This window comes from Mangifera indica, chromosome 6, assembly GCF_011075055.1.
Source record: "Mangifera indica cultivar Alphonso chromosome 6, CATAS_Mindica_2.1, whole genome shotgun sequence".
Taxonomy (NCBI): Eukaryota; Viridiplantae; Streptophyta; class Magnoliopsida; order Sapindales; family Anacardiaceae; genus Mangifera; species Mangifera indica.
Window position 1 is genome coordinate 330,849 of NC_058142.1, and position 24,280 is coordinate 355,128.

The 24,280-nt window shown below is 34.2% G+C and overlaps 5 protein-coding genes across 5 annotated transcripts; 1 reads left to right on the forward strand and 4 right to left on the reverse strand.

Moving 5' to 3' along the window:
* Positions 1-118: 118 nt before the first annotated feature.
* On the reverse strand, positions 119-3,511 carry LOC123219461 (microtubule-associated protein 70-5-like). The gene is made up of 11 exons (XM_044641440.1): positions 3,300-3,511; positions 3,015-3,100; positions 2,760-2,825; positions 2,498-2,668; positions 2,233-2,403; positions 1,988-2,143; positions 1,707-1,853; positions 1,514-1,585; positions 835-1,440; positions 605-753; positions 119-520 (listed from the first exon to the last, which is right to left on the reverse strand). The coding sequence occupies exons 1-11, from the start codon at positions 3,406-3,408 to the stop codon at positions 499-501; spliced, it is 1,755 nt and encodes a 584-aa protein (XP_044497375.1). The 5' UTR covers positions 3,409-3,511; the 3' UTR covers positions 119-498.
* Positions 3,512-8,732: 5,221 nt separating this feature from the next.
* Positions 8,733-10,079, reverse strand: LOC123218838 (two-pore potassium channel 1-like). Its single transcript, XM_044640493.1, has 2 exons — positions 9,238-10,079; positions 8,733-8,945 (listed from the first exon to the last, which is right to left on the reverse strand). Exons 1-2 carry the CDS (start codon positions 10,077-10,079, stop codon positions 8,765-8,767), a joined length of 1,023 nt encoding a protein of 340 aa, XP_044496428.1. The 3' UTR covers positions 8,733-8,764.
* Positions 10,080-10,992: 913 nt separating this feature from the next.
* On the forward strand, positions 10,993-14,141 carry LOC123218246 (putative protein FAR1-RELATED SEQUENCE 10). Its single transcript, XM_044639539.1, has 4 exons — positions 10,993-11,149; positions 11,425-12,531; positions 12,617-13,060; positions 13,145-14,141. The coding sequence occupies exons 2-4, from the start codon at positions 11,512-11,514 to the stop codon at positions 13,754-13,756; spliced, it is 2,076 nt and encodes a 691-aa protein (XP_044495474.1). The 5' UTR covers positions 10,993-11,149; positions 11,425-11,511; the 3' UTR covers positions 13,757-14,141.
* A 5,825-nt stretch (positions 14,142-19,966) lies between these two features.
* Positions 19,967-21,165, reverse strand: LOC123218839 (histone acetyltransferase GCN5-like). The gene is made up of 2 exons (XM_044640494.1): positions 21,111-21,165; positions 19,967-20,517 (listed from the first exon to the last, which is right to left on the reverse strand). Exons 1-2 carry the CDS (start codon positions 21,163-21,165, stop codon positions 19,967-19,969), a joined length of 606 nt encoding a protein of 201 aa, XP_044496429.1.
* An 810-nt stretch (positions 21,166-21,975) lies between these two features.
* On the reverse strand, positions 21,976-22,607 carry LOC123218586. Its single transcript, XM_044640080.1, has one exon. It carries the CDS (start codon positions 22,548-22,550, stop codon positions 22,203-22,205), a length of 348 nt encoding a protein of 115 aa, XP_044496015.1. The 5' UTR covers positions 22,551-22,607; the 3' UTR covers positions 21,976-22,202.
* Between the last annotated feature and the right edge of the window lie 1,673 nt (positions 22,608-24,280).

The window sequence follows — 24,280 nt, forward strand, 5'->3', positions numbered from 1 at the left end:
CTCTCAGTCTTATCTTGATACCACGATTACCAATGAAAACTTTCCTGAGAGGTCAATCGGCAGCTCTAATTTCCTCAGCTTAAAGATTTAGCTAACTTAGCGCTGAAAATGTAACTTGTAATGAGAAAGAGATAAGATCTAGAATTCTGGAAATCTTGTTTCACTCTGTTCTTATTAGTCCCCAGACTGATGAATGAAAACATTCAGAATTGGATTCTGGCATCCATTACTCTGGAGGTTTAGAATCATCACTTGAGGAACTGGTAATTGTAGTCTGAGCTTTATATACATACCATATTTGACACTCATTGGAAAAGCAATATTCAACACAATTTTAGGAAGTTACAATGTCAGCTTCCCCTTCTCGCGCAATTTTCATATCTTATTTCAACTAGCTATCATCAGTAGAGCAATCCATATTTACATTAAAAATCTGATACAATTATAGGTAAGGATAATAAATCCTGAAAGCTTCAATGCCTCCCTGCCAAGGAACCTTCAAGGTGCTTTGGTTCCCCTACTGCATTTCAAATCATCCAGAGTGTTGACTAGAGCAATGGAAAGTAACAGAAAAGAAGAAACTTTTAATAGATATTTTACCGACCTTCTAGAGGAGCTTATGCTTCTGGTATTTTTGGTGTCATCTGGCTTCATTGATTTAGCTTCCTTTTCTCTAGCTGCAGCTTCTCTCTTAACTTTCTTGGACTCAATTTCCATGGCTTTTGTTAGCGCGTCAACCTTCTTCATCAGCATCTGCAAAGAAATTTATTTTACATTTTAGCTACTTGGTGCTTTCGACAACTTTGCAACAAAGAGATCAAAATGGTACTTCACCTTAATTTCCTGATCTTTGGCATTCAAGCTATTTTCTTTAGCCTCACAAAACTTCCTTAATTGTATGACTTCCCTTTGAAGTCTGTCATATAGGACCCCAGAAACCATGTCTTCACTATCAGGATTTGCATTTTCCCTCCTGTTATTCTGCAAGTCCTCGAGGCTGCCACCAGTTCTGTTTCTGACTTCTGCTGGAACAGTTGTATCATCCTCCTTAAACTTTTCAACATAGGTGTCTGTATTCTCCTTCACATCAGTATTTTCCTTTCCACTGCTATCAATGACTTTACTTCTTGATGGCCACATACTTTTTCTCAGCATATTCTCTCTTTTTTTCAAATTATCAGGTTTGTTTAGTCCTCTGGTAGCACTGACTGTTCCATTTTCAATGTTCGGCTGCTGCAATAGAGAGTTTCTGTTGACAGTTGAAGCCCTTGGCTGTGATGTAGACCTCTTCCTTAGTCCACCATTTGGTGTTAAGAATCTTAGAATGTTACTGGACTTGTCTGTTTTTTGGGATCCACAAAGCACATTCGGATTCACTGAGAAACTTGACACATGCCTTAAGCCTTCTTCCAATGTGTTTAGCCTCAGCTTCAATTTATCCTGAAGTAAGCTTCACATTAGTTCAAGAATATGATGAAGGAGAATCTGATTAGAAGAAGAAATCAAATTTAACCTTCAATTGTGCTTCTGCTTTGGCTGTTCTCTCTGATATTGCTAGTTTGTCTTTCAATCTTTGCATTTCTGCCTACATATATAAGGATTGGTTAATGATACTAAAAATCTAAATAATAGGTTTCATGTGTGAATCTCAATGAGAAGATGTGCAAAATTGGGTTCCAAGAACTTTTTCTCTATGAAAGAAATACCTGCATCAATCTTCTCTCTTCCAACCATTGCCTAACAGGCATAACTTTGTCATTCTCATCCTTCCACTCATTAGCGACCAAAGTTGCTACGCGGTTGGCTGAAACTTTAACTCTGGACAACTCCCTCTCCAAGGTCCTCTTTTCCTCCTGAAAAATTAAGTAATTGGTCAGGAACCAACTATACACAGCCCTCATCCATAGTGTTACAATCCTGGTAAGAGTAAAAATAGCTTCACAACTCCTAAATCCTCAGAATCAACACAGATAAGCATGATACCTACATTTAGTTCAGAAATCTGTCGCCTAAAGTCACGAACAGCATTGGCTGCAGCCCCACCAGCCAAAACAGCCTCCTCAAGTTCTTTAATGGTTTGGCTAAGCTTTTCGACCTCTAAGACCTTTTGACGATTGGTTTTCTCAAGGATTCTGTTCTCCTCCTGCATATGGCATATTGAAATTGGCTAAATCACTCAACTTATGATATTGCATACATATAGAATGTGTTAGGTTCTGGTGTAAATCATGCCTGGCAAATCTCAATCTGTCTCTTCAATTCAAAGTTCAGGTTTTGAACCTCCTCAACTATCAAAGCTCTTTCCAAAGCACTTCGCAAAATCTTTTCCGCTTCAACAAGAGCTGACTCTTTCGACTTAGTGAGACGTTCCAATGCCTTCTTATCCTCTTGAAGTGCTGCAACCTGAGAATGCCAACAGACATGGTAAGAGCTTGCAGCATAAAAAATAAAATGAATAAACACTTGCATATTCCACTTGTTTATTTTCATTTTGTACCTCATGTTTATACATCTTCACCTCTGCCTCCAAAGGGGCAAGAACAGATTCAATTGGCACAGAATAATCATCCTTTAGATTTGCATGCACCCTCCTAAGAGTAGCTTCTGCAGCATATTGAGCAGCCAATGCATCTCTCTTCTCATTTGTTAGCTTCTTGATTTCCAGATTCTGCATTAAACCCCAATCGAACAAACAAATAATAAGCTTCCTTATTTTCACAATCAAGCAATACACAGAAAATTGTAAGACCTTGACCCACCTTATGTTCAAGGAGACTTTCAGTCACAGAAAGCTTCTCATGCAACTTCTTCACTTCATTTCTGAGCTGTAGCATAGAAAAACAAATTCAAACTCCATTTTATTGAAACTTTCTCTAAACTTAACTGCAAATTTCTTTCTTCGTTACATTGAAATTATATCATAGACTCTAATGAATGCAACAAGGGAATTAAAGCTATGCATGTAGAACGTCATATTCTGATACCAAATTTCGTTCCATAAAATTGTTGTTTACCTCTTCCATAGCCTTATCCTTCATGACATCTGTCGCTTGCAATGCCTTGATTTCGCCCTGAGCAACCCCAAACTCCATGTCCTTCTCTGCAATCATGTCAAAACATTAGTATCATGAAGTATACTGATTAATGATTATCATGATATACTTTAAGATTGCAAGTTGTTTCGGAAAGTTCCGTTGTCAAAAGTAGCCAGCTGCTTAAAAAGAATAAGTGACAACATCTATGAAAGAACAAAACAAAACTTCTAAGAATCAAAAAGTGAGAGAGAGACATGCAAAAACCTTTGAGCTGGTTCTGCAAACGGTTGAGTTCCAACACAACAGGGTCAGGGTGGTGAGTAAGAGAGAGCTCTTGCACTCCTCCAACTTTAATTTCTGCAAAACCAACCATCTTTGTCAGACTGAATCACTTCTTGACAGGCTTAGTTTTCCAATGCAACAGAGAAGATGAATGAAGAAAACTACAACAAAAACCAGCTGAATATGGAGATTTAATAAGAGGGTTCAGTGTGAAAAACAAAGAGAGTCCATTCCTGTTAAGGAATTGACCGCAAAGAGAGGAAGGATCTTTCCTTACTCTGAAGCAATATTTGAAAGTTACATATCATTTGAGCCGGCTGAGTCGGCTCTCATTTTGACAGTAACGGTTGCTTCATTTTTATTGCCATGATATCATATTTTAAACTGAAAATCATCATAAACCAACTACATTTATCTCCTCTATATTTTAAATTATTATTTCATTGACATTTCGCAACGGTTCCAATTGCCAAATCTTCATGTTAAATCTTATATATGTAAATGTATCTATGTATGCATACACTTACTCTCAAGTTTCCAGGGCAGGCAGTTTTACAGCTTCGCAGGGTCAAAACCTTTTTTCGACCTGGTAACTTTCGGAATCTTATATACCATTCGGGTGGGCTTGATTGGATAATCTTTTCTTTTATTTCCAAAACATGTTAGTTTTAATTATATACCATTCTTTCTATTCTATTGCTGTATGATGAACAACCACCTATAGCAATAAAATAAAAAGAATTCAGCTAAGTCTAAAACCCCATTTGATTAATTGGGGTTTTTGTTTGTTTGATGAGAATGAAAATGATATATGGTAGCTATAATCGGAACCTATACAAACAGAAAATGATAAAAATCTATTAAGTAATAGAAGGTCCTTAAACATAAATATGGTTTGCCATGATTTTAAAGACAAAATTATCAAAGGATTGCGTCAATGAAAGAAATGTTTATCTGCTTTTTTATGGTTTTTTTTTTTAATTTGTTTACCTTTTCATTATATAATACTTCGACCACTGTCCATGAAACAATACTATTAGAGTTGGCAATTTGCAAAACAACAAATTCGAATAGCAACTGAGTCATGTGCATGTCAATCCATTTAGAAAATAGAGTTTGTTCGGATTGACCATTTACAACTCCAACATGACATTTATATAAATAGTATCATGTTTAAATCATACTGTTTTCTGTTAAAACAGGTCATGTTTGATTAAATTAGATAATATATTATGAAATATATGTAAAAACATGTTGTTTGGTGTTAAAAATATGTTTTGTTATAATATAATGTAACTCATTTCTAAAATAGGTTAAATAGATCATGTTCAAATTAAACATTTTTTAATTCATAACTAAAAAAGATATAATACAAATGTGATTCATTATCACAAATTGTCAATTCTCAATAATATTAATTACCTCATTAACAACAATATTAACTTGCATTGAAGATTTAAAAAAAAAACAAAGCGAGAGAGAATTGAATTATATTCTATTGTTGTTGATAGAAAGCTCTTGTTTTGGAGCAATCCCCATTGCTTAAACCCTAAAATATGCTTAAACCTAGCACTTAGTGATGGAAGCCACTCAAGAATAAAATTGAATTGATGACTTGTTCAATGAAAGTGACAAACTAAAAGTGGCTTATAAGAACAAACAAAAGTGCTTCTAATAAAATTTGCTTCTTTGCTTGAAAGTATATTTCAAGCTCCGGCTGTTATATAAGTGCTTTTTTATTAAGCACTTTGCCATTTGGCAAATTCTTCAATATTTTTCTAAGTGTTTTTGGGTTGATGACGAAAGCAAGACTCTTAAAATTTTCTCCTTACCAACAACAAACCCAGATAGCAAAAAAAAAAAAAAAAAAAAAAAAAAAATCAAAGTGGGGTTTTAATTTGTTTTGTTAATGAACATCATATCTTTATTGAATTCTCACCAATAATAGTTTTGATAGAGATGGGAAGTGGGATCAGGCTGGTTCTTTCTTTCTTGTGCTCCTTGTTTACTTGAGTAGGTAAGAGTAATGTCTATAAATAGTTTTAGGTAAGTATATTCAAACCTAACATTGTTATTATTCATAATTATAATTAATAAAACTAGTGGACTCCCCTTTAATTTCAATCTTTAGATTGTTGTTGGGTCAATGCTGAAGTTTTTGGGCCATTCTGAACGTAAGACCCGACCTATCATTCTTTTTGTTGGTGGGCTTAATAGTAATGTCTTTGTATCCAAACTAAACATTACCCTAATAGAGGAGTCGGTCAGATTAATAGGCCGATAAACTAGTACACTATTTAAATAAATACTAAAAATAATTTTTTCAAGTTAATCATTAAATTTTAAATCTGAATTACATGAAATCAGAATTGAATTTAACATGGTCGTCAAGTATATCCGTTATCACTTATAAGGTGGGTTCAAATCCTAGTATTACTCATTATTAATGCATATAATCTTACTCATTATCAAGTCCCAAAATCCATGAAGGTGAAGAATTAAGAATTGGAAAGTTTATAGAATCATCCCACAAAGTTTGCTTTTTCACCGGTAAGCACCCAAAAGATTGATGAATAATAAGCCAAGAACAGAAAGTGTAGAGCATTTTCTTGATTGATTATTGGGTAATCTTTTCTTCAAGAACTTCATTACCCCATTTGATGAAAAAGAAGTTATGCCTCTCCTCAAGTCTTCATCTTAATTTCACATGATAAGCACCAACTTCAAAAAGTAACCGGCCAATCCAAGAAATGGAAAAAGAATTTATACCAAAACGTTCCTTTGGTTTTATTGCAATGACCATTCTGCCCCTCCACCGATTTTCCCCATATTTTGTTTCCAAAAGTGCTCACATCACATGATATTTAGAGACTAACTACTCTTTCTTGTATCTCGTGTTATGGTAAACCTCTAAAAATTTGAAATTTTATACTTATATCTCTAAATCTTATCTTATCCTCATAAAATTACTTTACCCTCTCTAAACTTTTATATCTTATAGAAAAAATTTTATTTAAACCCCTTAAAATTCTCATATATAACTTATTATTGAACTTTAAATATAAAAGTAATGAATAAATATATAAATTATAGAGTTGCTATTATTTTTTTAATTGAACTTGTGTAAGAAATTTATATCTAGATTCGAACGTATAATTATAATTGAATTTAAGTTGGTTTGAACTTAAGTTTAGGTCAACTTCAGTTCAATTCGAATTGAGGGAGTCAAGCTCCTTCAAACAAAACTTGAGTTTGGCTCAATTTGAAAAGAGTTAAACTCAAGTCTGACTTAAGTTCGATTATAAAACTAAATCAAGTTTCAACAAACTCGAATAGTTATCGTAAATGTCAAAATGACATCGTTTTGATATATATTAATCGAAATAATATTATTTTGACCGTTCGAATTAAACTCCACTAGACTCATGAGTCTAGCAAGCTACATACCCCCAGACTTAAGCTTGATAGTACCTAATCCTCTAGGCTCGAGCTCGCCTAAGGGGAGTTTGTTTCAAGCTTAAAACTTTACTTGAATCTAACTTTATAACTTTTGAGCTCGTTGAGATTGAGCTCAAGCCTTGCATCTATCCTATCGAATCTAGTTTAAGCCTCGCATCAATTCCTTTGAACCAAGCTCAAACCCAACAAGCAATACTTGCTCAACTTAAATGCAACCTAACATGAAATCCAAAAATAAATTGGAGTAAGCTATCCCTAAGGTGGGTACTTCCAATCAAGTGGGTTTTTTCTGTTTTTTTGCAAAAAGGGTGTTTCGGTAATTGGGCGAACATGGACAAAGTTGGGAGGTGGATTGTATAGGAAGCAAGAGGAATCTCCTTGAGAAACTTTCCGGGGAAAGACAAATCAAGTATGAAAAAAAATTATGAAGCCATCATCATCCGCAACACACAACTACTTAAAGAGAGAAGCAATGAACCTTTCTAATTGAGTTTGCAATCCTCTTAACTTGAGAGGCCATGGACACGATTTCACCAAAGCTTATGCAATATAGGTATCACCTCACTATAGCAGTTGTTGGTTCTTTGACTCTTGGCTTCTTGTCATATGCAGCCCCTCGTATGCTGACCATTTTGGCATACTTTTGGCCTCTTTTTGCATCCACGGCCGTGTTTTTGCTGCTGATCATCACCTTTGGAGGCGTTTCACAGCTGGCAACTGAAGGTCATGGCGAAAAGGCTGGAGAAGGACTCCTAGATTATGTTGCAGGGCGATCAGAACAAGCTGCTGAGTCTCAAAATATATGAGTAAATAAAAGAGGTTCACGTCTCACTGTAACTATTTCAACTGCATATAAGGAAGTTGTATTGTATCTCTTTCTTTCAGTGACTATGAATGTAAAAAAAAAAAACACTAGCATGTCAATCAAACTGTTCAATTTCAGAATGCTAAATGTGAGTCGCAACTTCAATCTCTGATCTTTCCGAGATTGTACCTATGAATGGCAATTTAGCACAGAATGACTAGTGGTAAATGTTGGCCAAAGTTCTGTTCTTTTAAGATGTCTCTCTCTGTCTGTGCTATTAACTTTAGAAATCCATTGGAAGCCTGTCAAAAATATCATAGAATCTGCAAATAGAATTTTCCCAAATGGTAAATCTTGAAAAGGTTAAGATTTGTTAAGGTCTCTCACTGGTTGTTACCTCTGATCTAATTACTCTTTGTACTTGGAAATGAGACCATGGCCTTCCGGCTATCAGTCCTGTTTTCGAAAAGGATGGGCATGGTAAGTAGTAAGCACAGTTGATGTTGCCTCCTTCATCGGCCTCACGGTTTTGCCCCTGAGTTTACTTCTAAATCCTACCATAGAGGCTTAGAGTATAACTAAGATGAACCAATCGCAACCTTAAACTCCACTAGGCATCCCGTAGTTTAACCTCAATTACCATTTCCTTCAATTTTTCCACTCTCCCCAAAGTAGAATAGTCACAGTAGGCACTTGATTCTCTGTTAGTCCTACCTACACTTTATCATATTAGATTGACTTGGTTTGTGATGTAACTCCCCGAATTCTGGTATCCTTGCAAGTGAACCATGTGACTGGTGGTTGCAACCAATTACAAATGGCACATACCTTTTAAAAGGCTTGAAAAAGGAGAACTTTCCATCACCCAGTCATCCTAGGTAGTTATATAGTTAGGCATTACATCACATCATGATTCTCGAAAGCAATCAAACAGGATAGAATCATTCAGATAACATTTCCAATACTCTCCTTCCAAAGCTAAATTTTTGTTTGTGTGCAAGTAATCATAATTAGACCATGATATTACGAAGTGTGAATTTCAAATAGATCCTTACTAGTAGGGAATGAATGAATTGTCTATGTTTAAGGACTTTATTTACAAATATCAATCAAGTCATAAAAAAGATAAATGTTCAATATGTTTGATAAACTATGCTAATCTTGAAAGGTTTTGTCATTAACTTCACCAATAAAATCTTAGTTTGCTTTGAGTTTGAGATGGTGAAGGTAACATTAAGTCCCTGTCTGTCAAGGTTCCTGAATGATCGACGTCAAGTTTTTGGAAATTTTCCAGTAGGAGTGAAATATCTTCCTTGCTGATCTTCCCCATTTCCTTCAGTTTATATATGATAAACTCTGCAGCACTGTTGTACAGGAAACCAAGAGCTTATATCAGGCATGCGCGAAATTTGAATGACAACTACAATAAAACCAGTGAGTGCATAGAAAGAAAAAGTCAGTGAATATAATACTCATAGATATATCCCAAATCGATAAAGCACAAGAGAGTTGGATAAATGTGTGTATCCCACATTGTTTGAGGATACTAACAGAAGATTAGTTATTCTTATATAGCCAAAACACTAAAGATTGGGCCAAGGATATAACATGCTGGTGCAGATTTCTTGAGTCGACAACCATAAAAGCTATCCATACCTGACTTTTCTGTCATGATCAAGATCAGCAGCCTCAAGATCTGAAAATGTAAGCTTTCGTGTAAGAGCCCATTCAATCCTTGATCTTTGCCTACTTTCAGTGTACAGTTCGGTGAGGTAAAGAAAGAACTGAGCTAAGCAAAGAGTACTACTCAGTATCCAGAAAACTGCAAAAATCCGACCCGCTCCAGTTGAGAAACTCTCATCCCCATATCCTAGAGTGGTGGTGGTGGAACAAACACAATAAAAAGCATCAACAAATTTTAATTTTTCAACGAGAACTAGGAAGAGAATTCCCACAAGTATAAGCACAAACAGCATTACTGTAGACATTAAAAACTTGTATTTGGCTTTGTGGACCTCAGCCTTCCTAAGAACCTCGGCTGAACCAACCTTTTCAATCCTGCTTATTGCCTTGACAAAAAGAATTTCATTCTTCTCAACAAGGTAATCTGCAGCCTTACCAAGAATGAACCCAGCAAGAGCCATGCCAGTGAAGACATAAATGCAGGCTAGTAACTTCGCCAACGCGCTACGGGGCACAAGATCCCCATATCCAGTAGTTGTCATTGTCACAACACAAAAGTACATGGCATCAAAAATTCCGTTTGTTTTCTTACCCTCAATATGATGCCGAACGAGGTAAAAACAAACTGTCCCTACTCCAAGGTAAGCAACTAGCCACAAAAACACTTGCTTGAACCTAATTTCTTGTTGATCTATGGAAGATCCTAAACGTAGAAGAGATTGAATATCATTTCCCACCAGGGAGATAGATCTATTTGCAGTTGCAGGAACTGCATTTCTGGAAAGCAAAGATTGTCTAACATCATCTTCAGCCATAAGACCATAATAAAATGATCAAACAGTTATAAATTCTGCTAATTGGAACGCAAGATCTCAACCTACAATACTAACATGAGATTGGCTCTCCTGGATAAATTGCATTGATAGTCATATAAAACAAACGACAATATTCACAAACATTCAATTATTTCATCAATCAAATCATCTGAAAAACCCAAACCGAATTCGCAAACAGAACTAAACAACTGAAAGTCTAAGATCATACCGGAAGAAGTCGAGGGTCATTTTGATTATCTTGTAAAGTACTCAATGAAAATCTGGGACAAAGGGGTCAGAGGAAGCGGGGAAGTCCCGGGATTGTGTCCAAGTGGCTACATATTACCATTAAGAATGTGAAACAATGTGGCCAACTTTAATATAAGTCAAATGCTTGCATGCATACGTTGATCTCAACGCACTTCACTGCATGATTTATATTGATATTGATATTCATAAATAAACAAACCACCGTTTAAATCCAATTTGTGTTAGTTGGCATTGAGTATTATATGGAATAACGCAACTATGAAATCATTATATTACATTTGTGGGTCAAATAGAGTTTGAGGTTAATCGGGATTTAAGTTTGAGAATTACTAATTGAAGTTTAAATTACCAGACCAAACTGGCCCGTTGAAGCCAATTAATTCAATCATTGGGTAAAATGGTAATAATAAATTTATCATGATTTATTTTAAATTAATGATAAAGTGATTTCACCACAAATTTATATAAGAAAATACATATAATATTGTATTAAAAATATTTATTATTTTTTATTAACCCCGATTGATCGATTTGCAAGTCGACCCTTTCACTGGATCTAAAAATACGTCTTTTGTAACCACTATCCATCTCCAGTCCTAACTAAAATCATAAACGAAATTGGTGGGGGTATTTAGTATTTCTCTCATGAGCTCCGGTCAGAGATCCAATGACAAAAAGGCCCAACCCGCACAACCGTCAGAAAAAACATACAAAGCAAAGAGAGTTGCCAGAGCAGAGCTAACGAAGAACGAAGCAAGCTAGCAAGAGCAAGGGTTTAAGTACTTCACTCTCTTTGACTGGTATGCACTTTTTCACTTCTCTACACCTTTTCTCAAACTTTTGCGGTTTCAAAACTTCATTTTCTTTATACTTGTTCAAAAACTTTGCTTTCTTTTGTTTTTTAAAAATTTTTTTCAGTTTAGTTTACAGTAACTCAAAAGACATGATAAAACCCGTGAATTCTGATGCCAGTTGCATGATATGAATCTTAGCTCAAATGGGTTTGTTTCAAGTTCAGTTTTCGATGCTAAAAAAGTTAACTTTTTAATGTATCTTGTTAATCTGTTTGTTGAAGGGTTTATGCTATGCAAGCTAGTGGGCTGGAGGCTAGAGTTGTATTGGTTGGTAACACTCGTATATATTGCTTAATTAGGTGTGATTAATGACAACTGTTCCGTCAAAAAACATATGGATGAGGAGGCAGCAATGTCCATGTGGAGATTGGAAATGTTTTGTCACATATGAGGGAGATGCTGAAGAGACATCAGAAGCATCCCAATTGGTTAAAAATGATACTGTTATGTCTGAATCTATGGTTGCCCCATATGTGGGAATGGTGTTTAAGAGTGATGATGATGCATTTGAGTATTATGGAAATTTTGCTCGGAAAAATGGGTTTTCAATCAGGAAAGAAAGGTCCAGATTGAGCCCCCAATTGGGTGTCTATAAACGTGACTTTGTTTGTTATCGCTCTGGATTTGCTCCTACAAGGAAGAAGCCTGGTGGGGAACACCACAGAGATAGGAAGTCTGTGCGGTGTGGATGTGATGCGAAGATGTATTTATCAAAGGAAGTTGTTGAAGGGGTCTCTCAATGGTTTGTTGTTCAATTTAGTAACGTCCATAATCATGAACTTTTGGAAGATGATCAAGTGAGACTCCTGCCTGCTTATAGGAAAATTCATGAGGCCGATCAAGAGAGAATTTTATTGCTTTCAAAAGCTGGGTTCCCAATACATCGCATAGTGAAGGTGCTGGAGCTGGAGAAGGGGATTCAAGGTGGTCAGTTGCCTTTTTTGGAGAGGGATGTGAGAAATTTTGTCCAAAATCGTAAAAAAGTTGTTCAAGGAAATGATGCTTTACTCACAGAGAAAAGAGAGAATGACACAGTGGAACTTGTAGAGGCATGCAAGGCTTCAAAAGTGACGGATGAAGACTTTGTCTATGATTTTACAGTTGATGAGAACAATAAGATTGAGAATATTGCCTGGGCTTATGCTGACTCTGTTCATGCATACAACATGTTTGGTGATGTAGTTTACTTTGACACTTCTTACCAGTCAATCACTTACGGTCTGATTTTTGGAGCATGGCTTGGGATTGACAGCAATGGTAGAACAATTTTCTTTGGTTGTGCTTTGTTGCAGGATGAAACACTCCGTTCATTTGCTTGGGCTTTGCAGGTTTTGCGCTAAGATCCTTTGAATTGATTTCAAATACCTTCATATTTCTTTCCTTTTACAATTTTATCTGTTGTTTTGGATGCAGACTTTTGTTCATTTTATGAAAGGAAGATGTCCACAGACCATTATAACTGATCTTGACCCGGGGCTCAAAGAAGCTATAAGAAGCGAATTACCTAGCACTAAACATGTTTTGTCTATATGTAATATTCTTCCCAAGTTATCAAGTTGGCTCTCTCTGCCACTAGGATCTCAGTTTTCACACTTCAAATCTGAGTTTGAGGCACTATATCGTACAGAAAGTCCAGAGGATTTTGAACTTCGATGGAGTGAAATGGTTTCCATGTTTGGCCTTGGTTCAGAGAAACACATTGCTTTACTCTATTCTTTTCGTATGTCTTGGGCATTAGCCTACACAAGAGGCTACTTTCTCGCTCAGATGGCAACATCTGCCTACTCAAAGGCAGCAGATGCAGTTCTGAGAGGAATCTTCAGTGCACAAACATGTTTACGCAGCTTTTTTGAGCAGGTATCTCAGTTACATTTACTGTCATGTAATTCTTGAACCGATTTTCATGGTGTAATTGTTTATACTCTTGCCTGGAACTTGCAGGTAGGTTTCTCCACCAATTTACAAAACCAACAACGTCAAGATATGCAATATGTGCATATAAAAACATGCATGCCCATTGAAGAGCATGCCCGGAGGACTCTTACAGCTTTTGCCTTTAATGCTTTTCAACATGAATTGGTGCTAGCTATGCAGTATGCTGCATCTGAAATGGCAAACGGGTCATATCTTGTTCGACATTTCAAGAGGGTTGATGGTGAACGTCTTGTTGTATGGATACCTGAAGATGAGCAGATTCATTGCTCCTGTAAGGAATTTGAGTCTTCGGGTATATTATGTAGACATGCTCTTCGTGTGTTCATTGTAAAGAACTACTTTCAACTTCCTGATAAGTATTTTTTAAGTAGATGGCGGCAAGAAAGCTCTTTAGCATTTTTCTATGATCATGCAACTCAAAAAAATGATGAACAATGGTATGAAGAATTTCATTCCCTTACTGAAACTCTACTTGCAGAATCATCAATTACAAAAGAGAGATCTGACTATATACATAAAGCACTGACAAAAGAACTCACGAAGCTTCTTAATGAGGTTAGAGATATGCCAGAGAGTGATGGAATTGCTATGGAGTTTGCTCTTTCACCAACTGATTGATATAGGAGTGATGTAAACCAAAGATGTGGCCTACAAAATCACCAGGTCAATGTCATTCATCGAAGAAAAGAATAAGCAGTCAATTGGAAATGTGATAGAAGTGATGGTAGAAAATCAGAATGAAAATTATCTCTATGCCAACTTACTGTCAGAGGAGGTAGATATTGAAATGAAAAGCTACTTGGAAGGGAATAGTAAAATGCAATGCCGATTCCTTCTCCTTCTTAAAAGTTTTGAAACCCTTGAATGTGAAACCAAGGGCTTTGCCAGCCTGGTACGGTACTGTAGGATACCAAGGTGGTGTACTCTGTAAATATGAGGTGTGTTTCTAGACTTGTTTTCTGGAGTGACAAAGAAAAATAATGAGTTTTTTTTTTCCCTTTCATTTTGTTGCCGTTTTGATTCTGTTTACATTTAGTAAGTGATTGCTTGATATCATGAAGTATGAATGCATTGTCAATACTTCATCATGTCTCCTTTCAGCTTGCATACTTTCAGCTAATTTACAGTGGCCCAGGAATTGAGTGTATGAGAACCATTTTGTTAGGTTGGAAGGGGAAATACAATGAAATCACATATTGATGATGGTTATGATTGTAAGCCCTCTAATTAAACTCTATCACAGTCGTTTGAGACTGATAGCTGTCCTATATGATGCCATACAGACTTCAATAGGTGTCCTCCTGAAGTCACATAATAGATAACTGAATGTAATTTATTTTGTGTGTTATTTGCATTTGAACCAATTGATATCAATTAGTGTAATGTAAATTGTACATCTGGAGTTATTTTAGTGCCACTTTGATAAAGGAAAGGCAAGATCAGCATTTTTTCAATTCTCCAATATGTGACCAAACTCAGCACTGTTGCACTATTTAGTGTATATGCAACAGGATCCCACACCGAGGCAGCATGTCTCAGCTTTGGCTTTTGGGGAATCTCCCTAGCCCTGAAATAATTTGATTATGAAGTACTATAGCATTTGAATCCATGGGTCCATTTTTTAAGCGTGGTTACTATAAAAATCTAGAAGTTCAAAGATGTTTAAACCTTCAAGAGCCAATTCTATTGAGTGGTCTCATGTACATTGAGAAAAGAGCTAGATATTAGTGTATAAATATAAGAGAGTCTCACTCATGAAACTAATTTTTGGAATAAATGATATTGAATAGCACTTGACAGTTACATCAAAGTCTGATCGCAATAACTATACCCAATAGTTCATTAAAGAAGCTGATTGATATAGTGGAGGCTGGTTGTTTGAATGTGAGGGAAAATGTCACCCCTTAAACCTAGATCTTGGGGAGCAACAGGTAACATCTAAGAATTTCAAACTATGTTGCAGCCCAAATCATGTGAAAACAATTTGTGATTTATACGCTACAGCCTCGGCAACTTGTTCAACTGCAGTACCTTTGAGGCACTAGTAGCTTCATTAAGTGGAATGTGATATGGGTTGATCTCTCTTGACTATTGTTCACCAGTGAAGAGAAAGGTGGCTATACAAACAAGCATACCGTAGATGACAGTTCAATTTTCTCCAGGAACCACAAATTGAAACAATACGCCATTCTTTGTCATTCAAGCTATACAAGTGACAAGTTTTCATCCAACATGAAAGATTTTCCCAGGCCCTGCATGCCCAGTTCAATCCTCTTCTCAATTGTACTGATTTTTGTACTATCGGTAGTCCTGGCCACGGGCCGGTTTGGCCCGTGAACCGGACCGAAACCGGCCCGGCTAAACCCGGAACCGGAACCGAAACCGTGGCTCTACGGTTCGGTTCCGGTTCACATAAATTGAAACCGTGGAACCGCCGGTTCACACCGGTTTATGAACCGGCGGTTTACTGTGCTGAACCGAAAAAAATTTGAAATTTTTTTTTATTTTTTTTATTTTTTTTTGAATTTTATTTAAAAAGGCAACGGTTCCCTGCGCAGGGAACCGTTGCCTTTTGAAGAAAATTTGCAGGGGACCGTTGGTCCCCTGCAATTTTTTGAAATTTCAATTTACCCCCCTATTTCTAATTTTTTTCAAAAAATTTTTTTTCTATATATACCCCTTTAAATTCTATTCTCTCAAATCTCAATCTCTCTACTCTCTCACTCAATCCTTCAAACTCTCATTCTCATTCTTTAAACTCTTAATATTCTCTCAATCTTTCAATTCAATTAAATTTTCTTAAATTTAATTAAATTCTTTCTTATTTTTTTATTAATTTCAATTTCAATTTTTTTTATACAATTCATAATTAATTATAGAATTTATTTCTATAATTAATTTTATTTATTATTATTTTATTATCTTTTATAATTAATCATATAATTTATTTATATAATTAATTTTATTTATTATCAAAAAATGGCAAGTAGTGGAAATTCTTCCGGTTCACGAAGATTTGGTCAATATTCACATATATCAAATGTGAATGAAAATCAATTTATAGATGATTTTCATTCACAAGAAAGTGAAAACCAATATGAAGAGGTGGAGCAACAACAACAACATCAACAACAAATGGAGATGGAACAACAATCTCAAAAAATTCCTACATCCGATATTTTCAAAATTCATTTCAAGAAAATGCAAAAGGAAGATGGTAATTTTGATGTTGCTTGCAATTATTGTAGGCGAATTTACAAATTCAAACAAGGAGGTGGATACGGAACATTCAAAAGGCACTTGGAGTCAAAACATCCGGAAAAAATGGGACAAAGCCGAGGTCAAACACAAATAACCGGGTATGGTTCTTCTACACACAAATCTTTATTTATGTATAGTGATAATAAAAGTAAAGAAGAATTTGCAAAAATGGTAGCAATAGATCATTTAGCATTTAGTTTTGGTGAAAATTTAGGTTTTAATAATTATTGTAAAACTGCATTAAATCCTGCATATAAAACTATTCCAAGAAATACATTAAAAAGAACATTATTTAGTTTATATAAAAAACAAAAAAAAGAGTTAATTCAATTTTTTACAAATTTTAATGGACGTGTATCTCTATGTAGTGATATTTGGAGTGACCATTGGCAAGTTCACTCTTATATGGGTATAACTTGTCATTGGATAGATGATGATTTTCTATTACAAAAAAGAATTTTATTATTTAGGATGTTTGATGAACGACATACGGCTGATAATATTTATAGAATAATTAAAGGAATATTAGAAGAATATAAATTACTTTATAAAATTTTTTCAATTTCATTTGATAATGCACGTTCAAATACTGCCTCAATAAATAAATTAATTGAAATTTGCAGACCTAATTTAGGTGGTAGATTTTTTCATATTAGATGTGCATGTCATGTGTTAAATTTATGTGTACAAGATGGTTTAGAATGTCTTAATAATTTTATTAGTCCAATAAAAATAGCAATTTCATATTTATGGACACATCCCCAAATTATGAAAGAATGGGGTAAATTTTGTAAACAACATAATAAAAGACCAAAAAGATTTCCTAAAGATGTGCCGACTCGTTGGAATTCAACATATGAATTACTCAACGAGTCATTTGATTATAAGGATTTATTATGCTAATTTATTTCACAAAATGTGCCACAAATTATATTATATCCCCAACATTGGGATATTTGTTCAAAAATTTTAAATGTATTAAGAAATTTTAATAATGCAACATATACTTTAAGTGGGGTTTATTATCCCACTTCTCATTTATTTTTAAATGAAGCTGTTAATATTATTGGAGCTTTACAAGAAGCCGAACAAGATATTCTTTTACAAGAAGCTGTTTCTTTAATGAAAACAAAATGGTTAAATTACTATAAAATAATTCCAGAACTTTTTCTTGTTGCATGTTTTTTTGATCCTAGATTTAAATTAGATGGTGTCACAGATTATTTGACATTATATTATGAATGTTTGCAATTAGATGAAGTTAATATTCCATTAACTATAACTAATATTATGAATTTAATTAAAGAAATTTATGCTGAATATGCATTAACTTATGGTGGTTCTTCTTCCTCTCTACCACCTATTGCCCCATCATCAACCCAAAATATGAGTTATGGTGATCGTATTATGATGCAAAGGGGCAAAAGACCAAGAGGAACATTAGGCTCCACCTCGGAGCTTGATATTTATTTAACTACTATTTTTGAGTTTGGTGACAGCAATATAGGTAAAGACTTTCCAGTTTTAGAATGGTGGAGTCGACACGCATCAACTTTTCCAATATTGACAGCTATTGCTAAACAAGTTCTAGCAGCACCGGTATCAACTGTCGCAGTAGAACAAGCTTTTAGTCAAGGGGGTAATATATTGGATGAGAGACGAGCAAGTTTGGCTCCCGAATCTATTGAAGCTCAAGTATGCGTGGACGATTGGACAAGAGCCGAATTACGACAACAAGAAATAAAAGTAGACTTCAATGAAGAATCGCTTGATTTAACTACAGATAGTTCGATGACGACGGGAAATAATACTCAAGATAGTGGAGGTGAATGATAAGGTAAGGGGGTACTGCCAGCTATTAGATATGCAAAGGTAAGAGAACTACGTAGGCTTTGATTCTTCTAAACCCCAAGAAGATACGTAGGAAGCTTAATTGAAAAATTAAGTCCAAGCCTTTCTTTTAAATTTCAATTATTGTAATTAATAATTTAAAAATTAAATCAAGATCATATATTAGAATTGATGGTTCAATATCGGTTTCGAATCGAAACCGTCGGTTCCGAACCAAAACCGTTGGTTCCGAACCGAAACCGTCGGTTCCGAACAGGGGCCATGAACTGGAACCGGCGGTTCCGAACCGTGGACGAACCGTCCTGTTACGGTTTCGGTTCAGGGTCTTTATATTTTCGAACCGTGAACCAGCGGTTCTGAACCGAAACCGGCGGTTCATGAACCGTGGCCAGGTCTAACTATCGGAATTAAGGTTTATATTACTTTAAACATCTGTTTCTCTTTAAGCGATTGCTGCACTGTTCCATAGTTGAATTATGATCCTCACAAGATGGAACTTGTTTCTGCAAGCTTATGTGATCATCATCATAATGGGGTCCAGCTTTCTAGATTTTTCCCTCAATAACTCTCTGAATCTTTGGAGCTTATGAATAATTTAACATCATTCATTTCTTTCAGCGAGTGACCATGTCCCTGACGATGATTTTTGTGAATAAAATACAATAATGTGATTTTGCAAAAGAAATGAATATGAAAACCTGCAAAGTTCTAGCCATTGTTTAGTTGGCTTCCTTACTGAACAAAGTAGTACATGACAAATGGCAATATTTGCTGCTAAATATTATATAACATTGCCGAGTTGAAACACAGTATTTTAGTTTGTTGTGCAGTCAAACTATCTCTTAATCAAACTTATAGAAATAACATTAAAAAGTGATTAGCTATATACAACAATTTGTCATTTGCATATAAATTTGTGATATAATACACCTTTTATCTAAAAAATTAGGAAGAAAAACTCTCTAAATTATTAAGTGTTCTTTATAATCTATTCAATTTATTTTTTTCATCTTTTATCGTTATAAAATAAGGACCACTTCTTATAAAATGGAAAATACATTATTATCCATTTACTTTTATAAGGATTTGTGATGATTTATTATTGTACTAAGATTTTCAATTATGTAATTTCATAAATAACTTTTTCTTTTGTCCAATAATAAAGATTGCACAAAGGCTATAGTTCTCTCAGATTAATCAATAACATAATCATTAATAGATTTGGGGAGAATTTTTTGATTATATTACGTAAACTAGTTATTGTTTATCCGGATCATCAATCATTCTGAAACCATCCTTCTTAATTGTCAAGCTAAGAAACAAATATATTCACTTGGCATTTGTCAATCATGTTTATATAGTAATATAATATTAATCAAATTGTGGAGTTTCTACTTTGCATATAATATAATATTTACGGTATGCCTACCCTAGTCCATTCTAGTATTTTCCAACCAAACTATTGCGTATACTTTATTCTCAAAGCACCGTTCGAATGAAAGTGTTGGATTCTTCAAATTTTACTTCTTCTGATCAACAAAGTGTGAAGCTTAGAGATTGCAAAAATCAAAACTAAACATACATTATTATTAATTTATGAACTAAACGCACATGAGATGAGATGAGAGACAGGTCAATATAAGTTTCATCTTAAAATCTGGACCAAAACTCAGAATAGCTGTTACTTTCTTTCGGATATGTATGTTCATACTTCAATTAGACTGTGATTAGCTGTCTTTGAGCTTCAATCCTGAGTTCTTCTTTCATTCTCCTTATGAAATCTTCAATTCTCTTGTTCAATTCATCTGTGTTTATTTGTGTATCTTCAGTATTTTCTCCTTCTGTTGCTTCTACTACTTCTTCCTTTTCTTCTTCTTCTTCTTCTTCTTCGTCTTCACCTTCTGCTCTCAGAGCTTCCTTTTCTCGCTCTTCTTCTCTAGACGGATACCCTTGTTCTTTCTTTTTCTCTTCACTATCTTCTTGTTCTTGGTCTTCCTCGGCTGCAAGTGCAACATTCTTTAGAGAATCTGACTCAGTAGTTCTCGTAACATCATGAAGCGCTGCTTTCACTTCAGAATACATTTCAGTCCCCGATGAAAATTTTTTACCAACGCATGAAGAAGAAGAAGAAACCGAGGTTTTGGCTAGAAACACAAGGATGCCATTGCAAATAAGGAACATGTACTTCCTCTCAAAAGTATGAGTCAGGAATGAGAAAAGGAATGTAGAGAAGTAGACATTGAAGGAGTGAGGAAAGAAAGAAAACCCTGAACAGTAACAAAGAATGCAAGAAAATGTAGAGATTGAAAGAAGGAGCTGAAAAGTCCTTTTCAGAAAGCTCCTGTTGCTCAAGCGCTTCAATTCATACATCTTGCTTTACTTCTTTATATCTACGTACGAAACAAACACAATATCAAAGTATTTTCCTAGGAGAAATTTGAAGAAATTGATGGCCTTGAAAGGGTCTTCCAATTTGTTAATTTGTGGGCACTTGGAGGGTTACAATGTGAACGAAGATCCAAGGCTCTTGTCTTGGTTTATCTACAAGTCCTAATACTGCTACAGTGAAATGCGGTTGTTAACGAAACTACGAATATGCCCATGCTAATTGAATTTCCGGAGGGTATGAAATGGAAATTTCAAGATAATTGTGGCCATAAAATCACCAAAAATCAATCCACTGTAAAAAGCACTTCGTAGAAAAGAAAAGATGAAAACAGTATAATTTTTACCTTCGAAGTTTCTAGCTATCAACAGTCATCAACAATACAGTATAATAATAAAATTAATCATCATCCATAAGGTCCCATATGCATACATACATACATACATACATACATACATATATATATAATATTACAGATACTAATAGAAGTGCCATTTGGGTTTTTCTCCTGTCGTAAGCTATCTTTCATTATACACTTTGAGAAGGAACTTCATTTTTTAACAATAAGTTTTGTGGCTTTATCTAAATGATATTTCTACAAGAATCCTCAAATTACGGCTCTTCTCCGATAATTATTCCTATGTTTAAGCAATTTTTTTTTCTTCTGTTTTGATCTTATCACAAAGCAATCACAACTCAATTGAAATTGATTGAGGTGTAAACTCTAGTCTCAAACATTTAACTACATAATGAAATGCAGTCTTTTAAATTGTAGGACAAACCACTTTAAAATGAAAGTTTGTTCATTGTAAAATCACTATTTTACAATCATTCACAATTTATTATAATTTTCTTTTGAATTTTAAAATAAAAAACACATTTTGACAAACTATTAAACGATGTAGGATACCATAAATACTTAATATATATCGATTATATTTTATCAATATGAGATTTAGTTATAAATTTATCATCTTAATTTGTGAATTTTATTGCATCATAATATTCTAGTCAATTTATTAATGGTTAAAATTGTAACTTAATTATTAATGAATGTAGAACTAATACAATCAATCAACCTTCTTGTAAATTAATTTAACAAATACTGCTCTCAAACAAAATTGACTAATGTGATATCATCTGGCCTTACATATACTTAGTTGTATTGGAATTACAAGGGCATTAATGTTGCAAAGAACAAGGCTCCAGTTAAGCCAATAATTGATATAAATGTTCTTACTTTACATCAAAGATAAGCAAGCTCTTATATAACCAGAACTTCAATTCAGAAAAGAGACCAAGGAGTCTCCACAAATTGCTTTAAGATTCATTAATCAAATTAAGAGAAAAATGTGATGTAATTAACAAAAACATGAACTGGATCAGCTCATACAAAAAAGAAGCAAATTACATAACATATATATAGCATTAGCATATTCAACAAGGTCTCTCCTTGTCTCGTAGAAGGACCATGAAAACATATACTTCATACATGCATGATATATGAACAAAACTTATTATATATATGAAGAACTATATTATTAAATTCTCCAGACTTCTTGTGAATCAGTATTGATCTGGCCACAGGAACGTGCCCATTGCATAAGCTCGTTTCTGATCGAGGGTGCCCTGGAAAGTGAGGCCATATTCTCTGAGAAGCATGTCGACCTTCCATTCCTCCATCTTCTGGTAGTCTGCCTTGGAGTAACGAGGGTAATGGAGGGGCATCTGGAAGCCTGAAGAGGATGAGGATGAAGATGAATTAGTGGCGATGACCTTTGAGGTGTTGTTGAGGAGTGCATGTGGATGAACTTGGTTCTGGTAGCCCACAGCTTCTTTGCAGTGGATGTTTGGTTGGTTTTGATCATAGCCTAAAGCATTGCATGCTGTATGGACTATCCACCTGAGAGCCATCTCTTTCTGTCTCTCTCTCTCTCTCTCTCTCTCTCTCTCCCTCTCTCTTTTGAGCTTAAAACTCTAATGGTGTGCTCACATATATATATATATATATATATATATATATATATATATATATATATATATATATATATATATATATATATATATATATATATATATATATATATATATATACATATATGTAGGCGTAAGAGTACTAGTCTTTTACCGAAAAGGAAAAAACTTAAAAATCAAGTCACAACCACATATATTCATAAATACACATATAATTTTTAAGACTTATTAAAAGTTTTTTTATTAAGAATGGATCCTAATTTAATTATATAACATATGAAATAATTAAAAAATATATATATATCAACACAAAGAGAATACGTTATGTGTGCATCATGTTGTAATCAATATTTTTAAGCCCGGATTAGCTTTGATGATCTAATATAATTAAAATTTTAAAAAGAGTTTTACCCATATAAAATTAGTAAAATAATTAGACTGATCTAATCTAATTGTTGAACTGTAATTTGATACTATTTATTTGGTTCAATTCCTGATCAATCCAAATCTAGCAATTAAACAAGTTTTAATTATGATCCAAGTGAAATCAAAGATGGTATCCAATTAAATTGATCAATGTGGTCCAAAAATTTTAAAATAGAAACACGACTACGCATCTAGGTTATAACATTGGTTTCGTGTATTGTAAGAGAATACAGGAAAAATTTCCTTAAAATAATATGTATTTTAAGTGGAGATCATCATCATAAACACATTTCTATTCGGCACACCAAGCCAAAATTGACAAATTAAATTACTTATGAGTAATTACATATTTATAGAATTAAGAGCATTAAGAAAGATGAATGATTGTGATTACATGGAAGGCAGAGACAGGGCCATGAGTATTAGAGTGGTTATTAGTCTTATTTCTTGAGTGTGTGACAATCTAATTCATGGTCGAGTTGCGTGTTTAAGAAAGCATGCATGGCCCTTAATTAATTCGTCTTCTATTCGATCATGTTACGTAACTTTCTTTCCACACAATCAAATTAAATTTGATATATAAAGACAACACCTCATCAATAAATAATTCAATTCGAGGTGAATTTGATTTCAAATAACCGGTGAATATTCAAACTCAATTTAAATCTAATTCAAAATTGAGTATGCTTGAGCTTATGATAATGCTATTGAAGAAAATGTTTAAAGATGTAAAAGAAGAAACCTCTACCATAGAAAAAAAATTGAAAAAGATGAATATATGAGCAACTTGTTAGATTCAGAATGATTTTATTCAAATTTATATTAATTGGACTTATTTGAATTGAATACTAAACTGAGATTAAATTAGTTTAACTCAAATCTAAACATATATATTGTTTAGACAAAATATATCGTACTAGATAAGTAAAGATTTCAATTATTGTTTTTTATCAAGATAAGAAGATATAACATAATTAATAATTAGTGGATTTGCTTCAACAACTTTGAGGATAATGATAAGGAATGCTTGACCCAATTTAGCCAGGATTCATTCATTCAACGTCCAAATTTGTGCATTCAATTCACTTGGTTATATGTCCCCTTCTTTCTATTTAATTATTTCTCCAATTGCGGTTGGAGTTTTCCTCTGTCTAACTCACGAAATTGACTCTAAAAGCAACTAGCAATGCGTTTAGCATGTTAATTAGTCGCTAGTCGACAATACAATGCGAACAAAACATTCT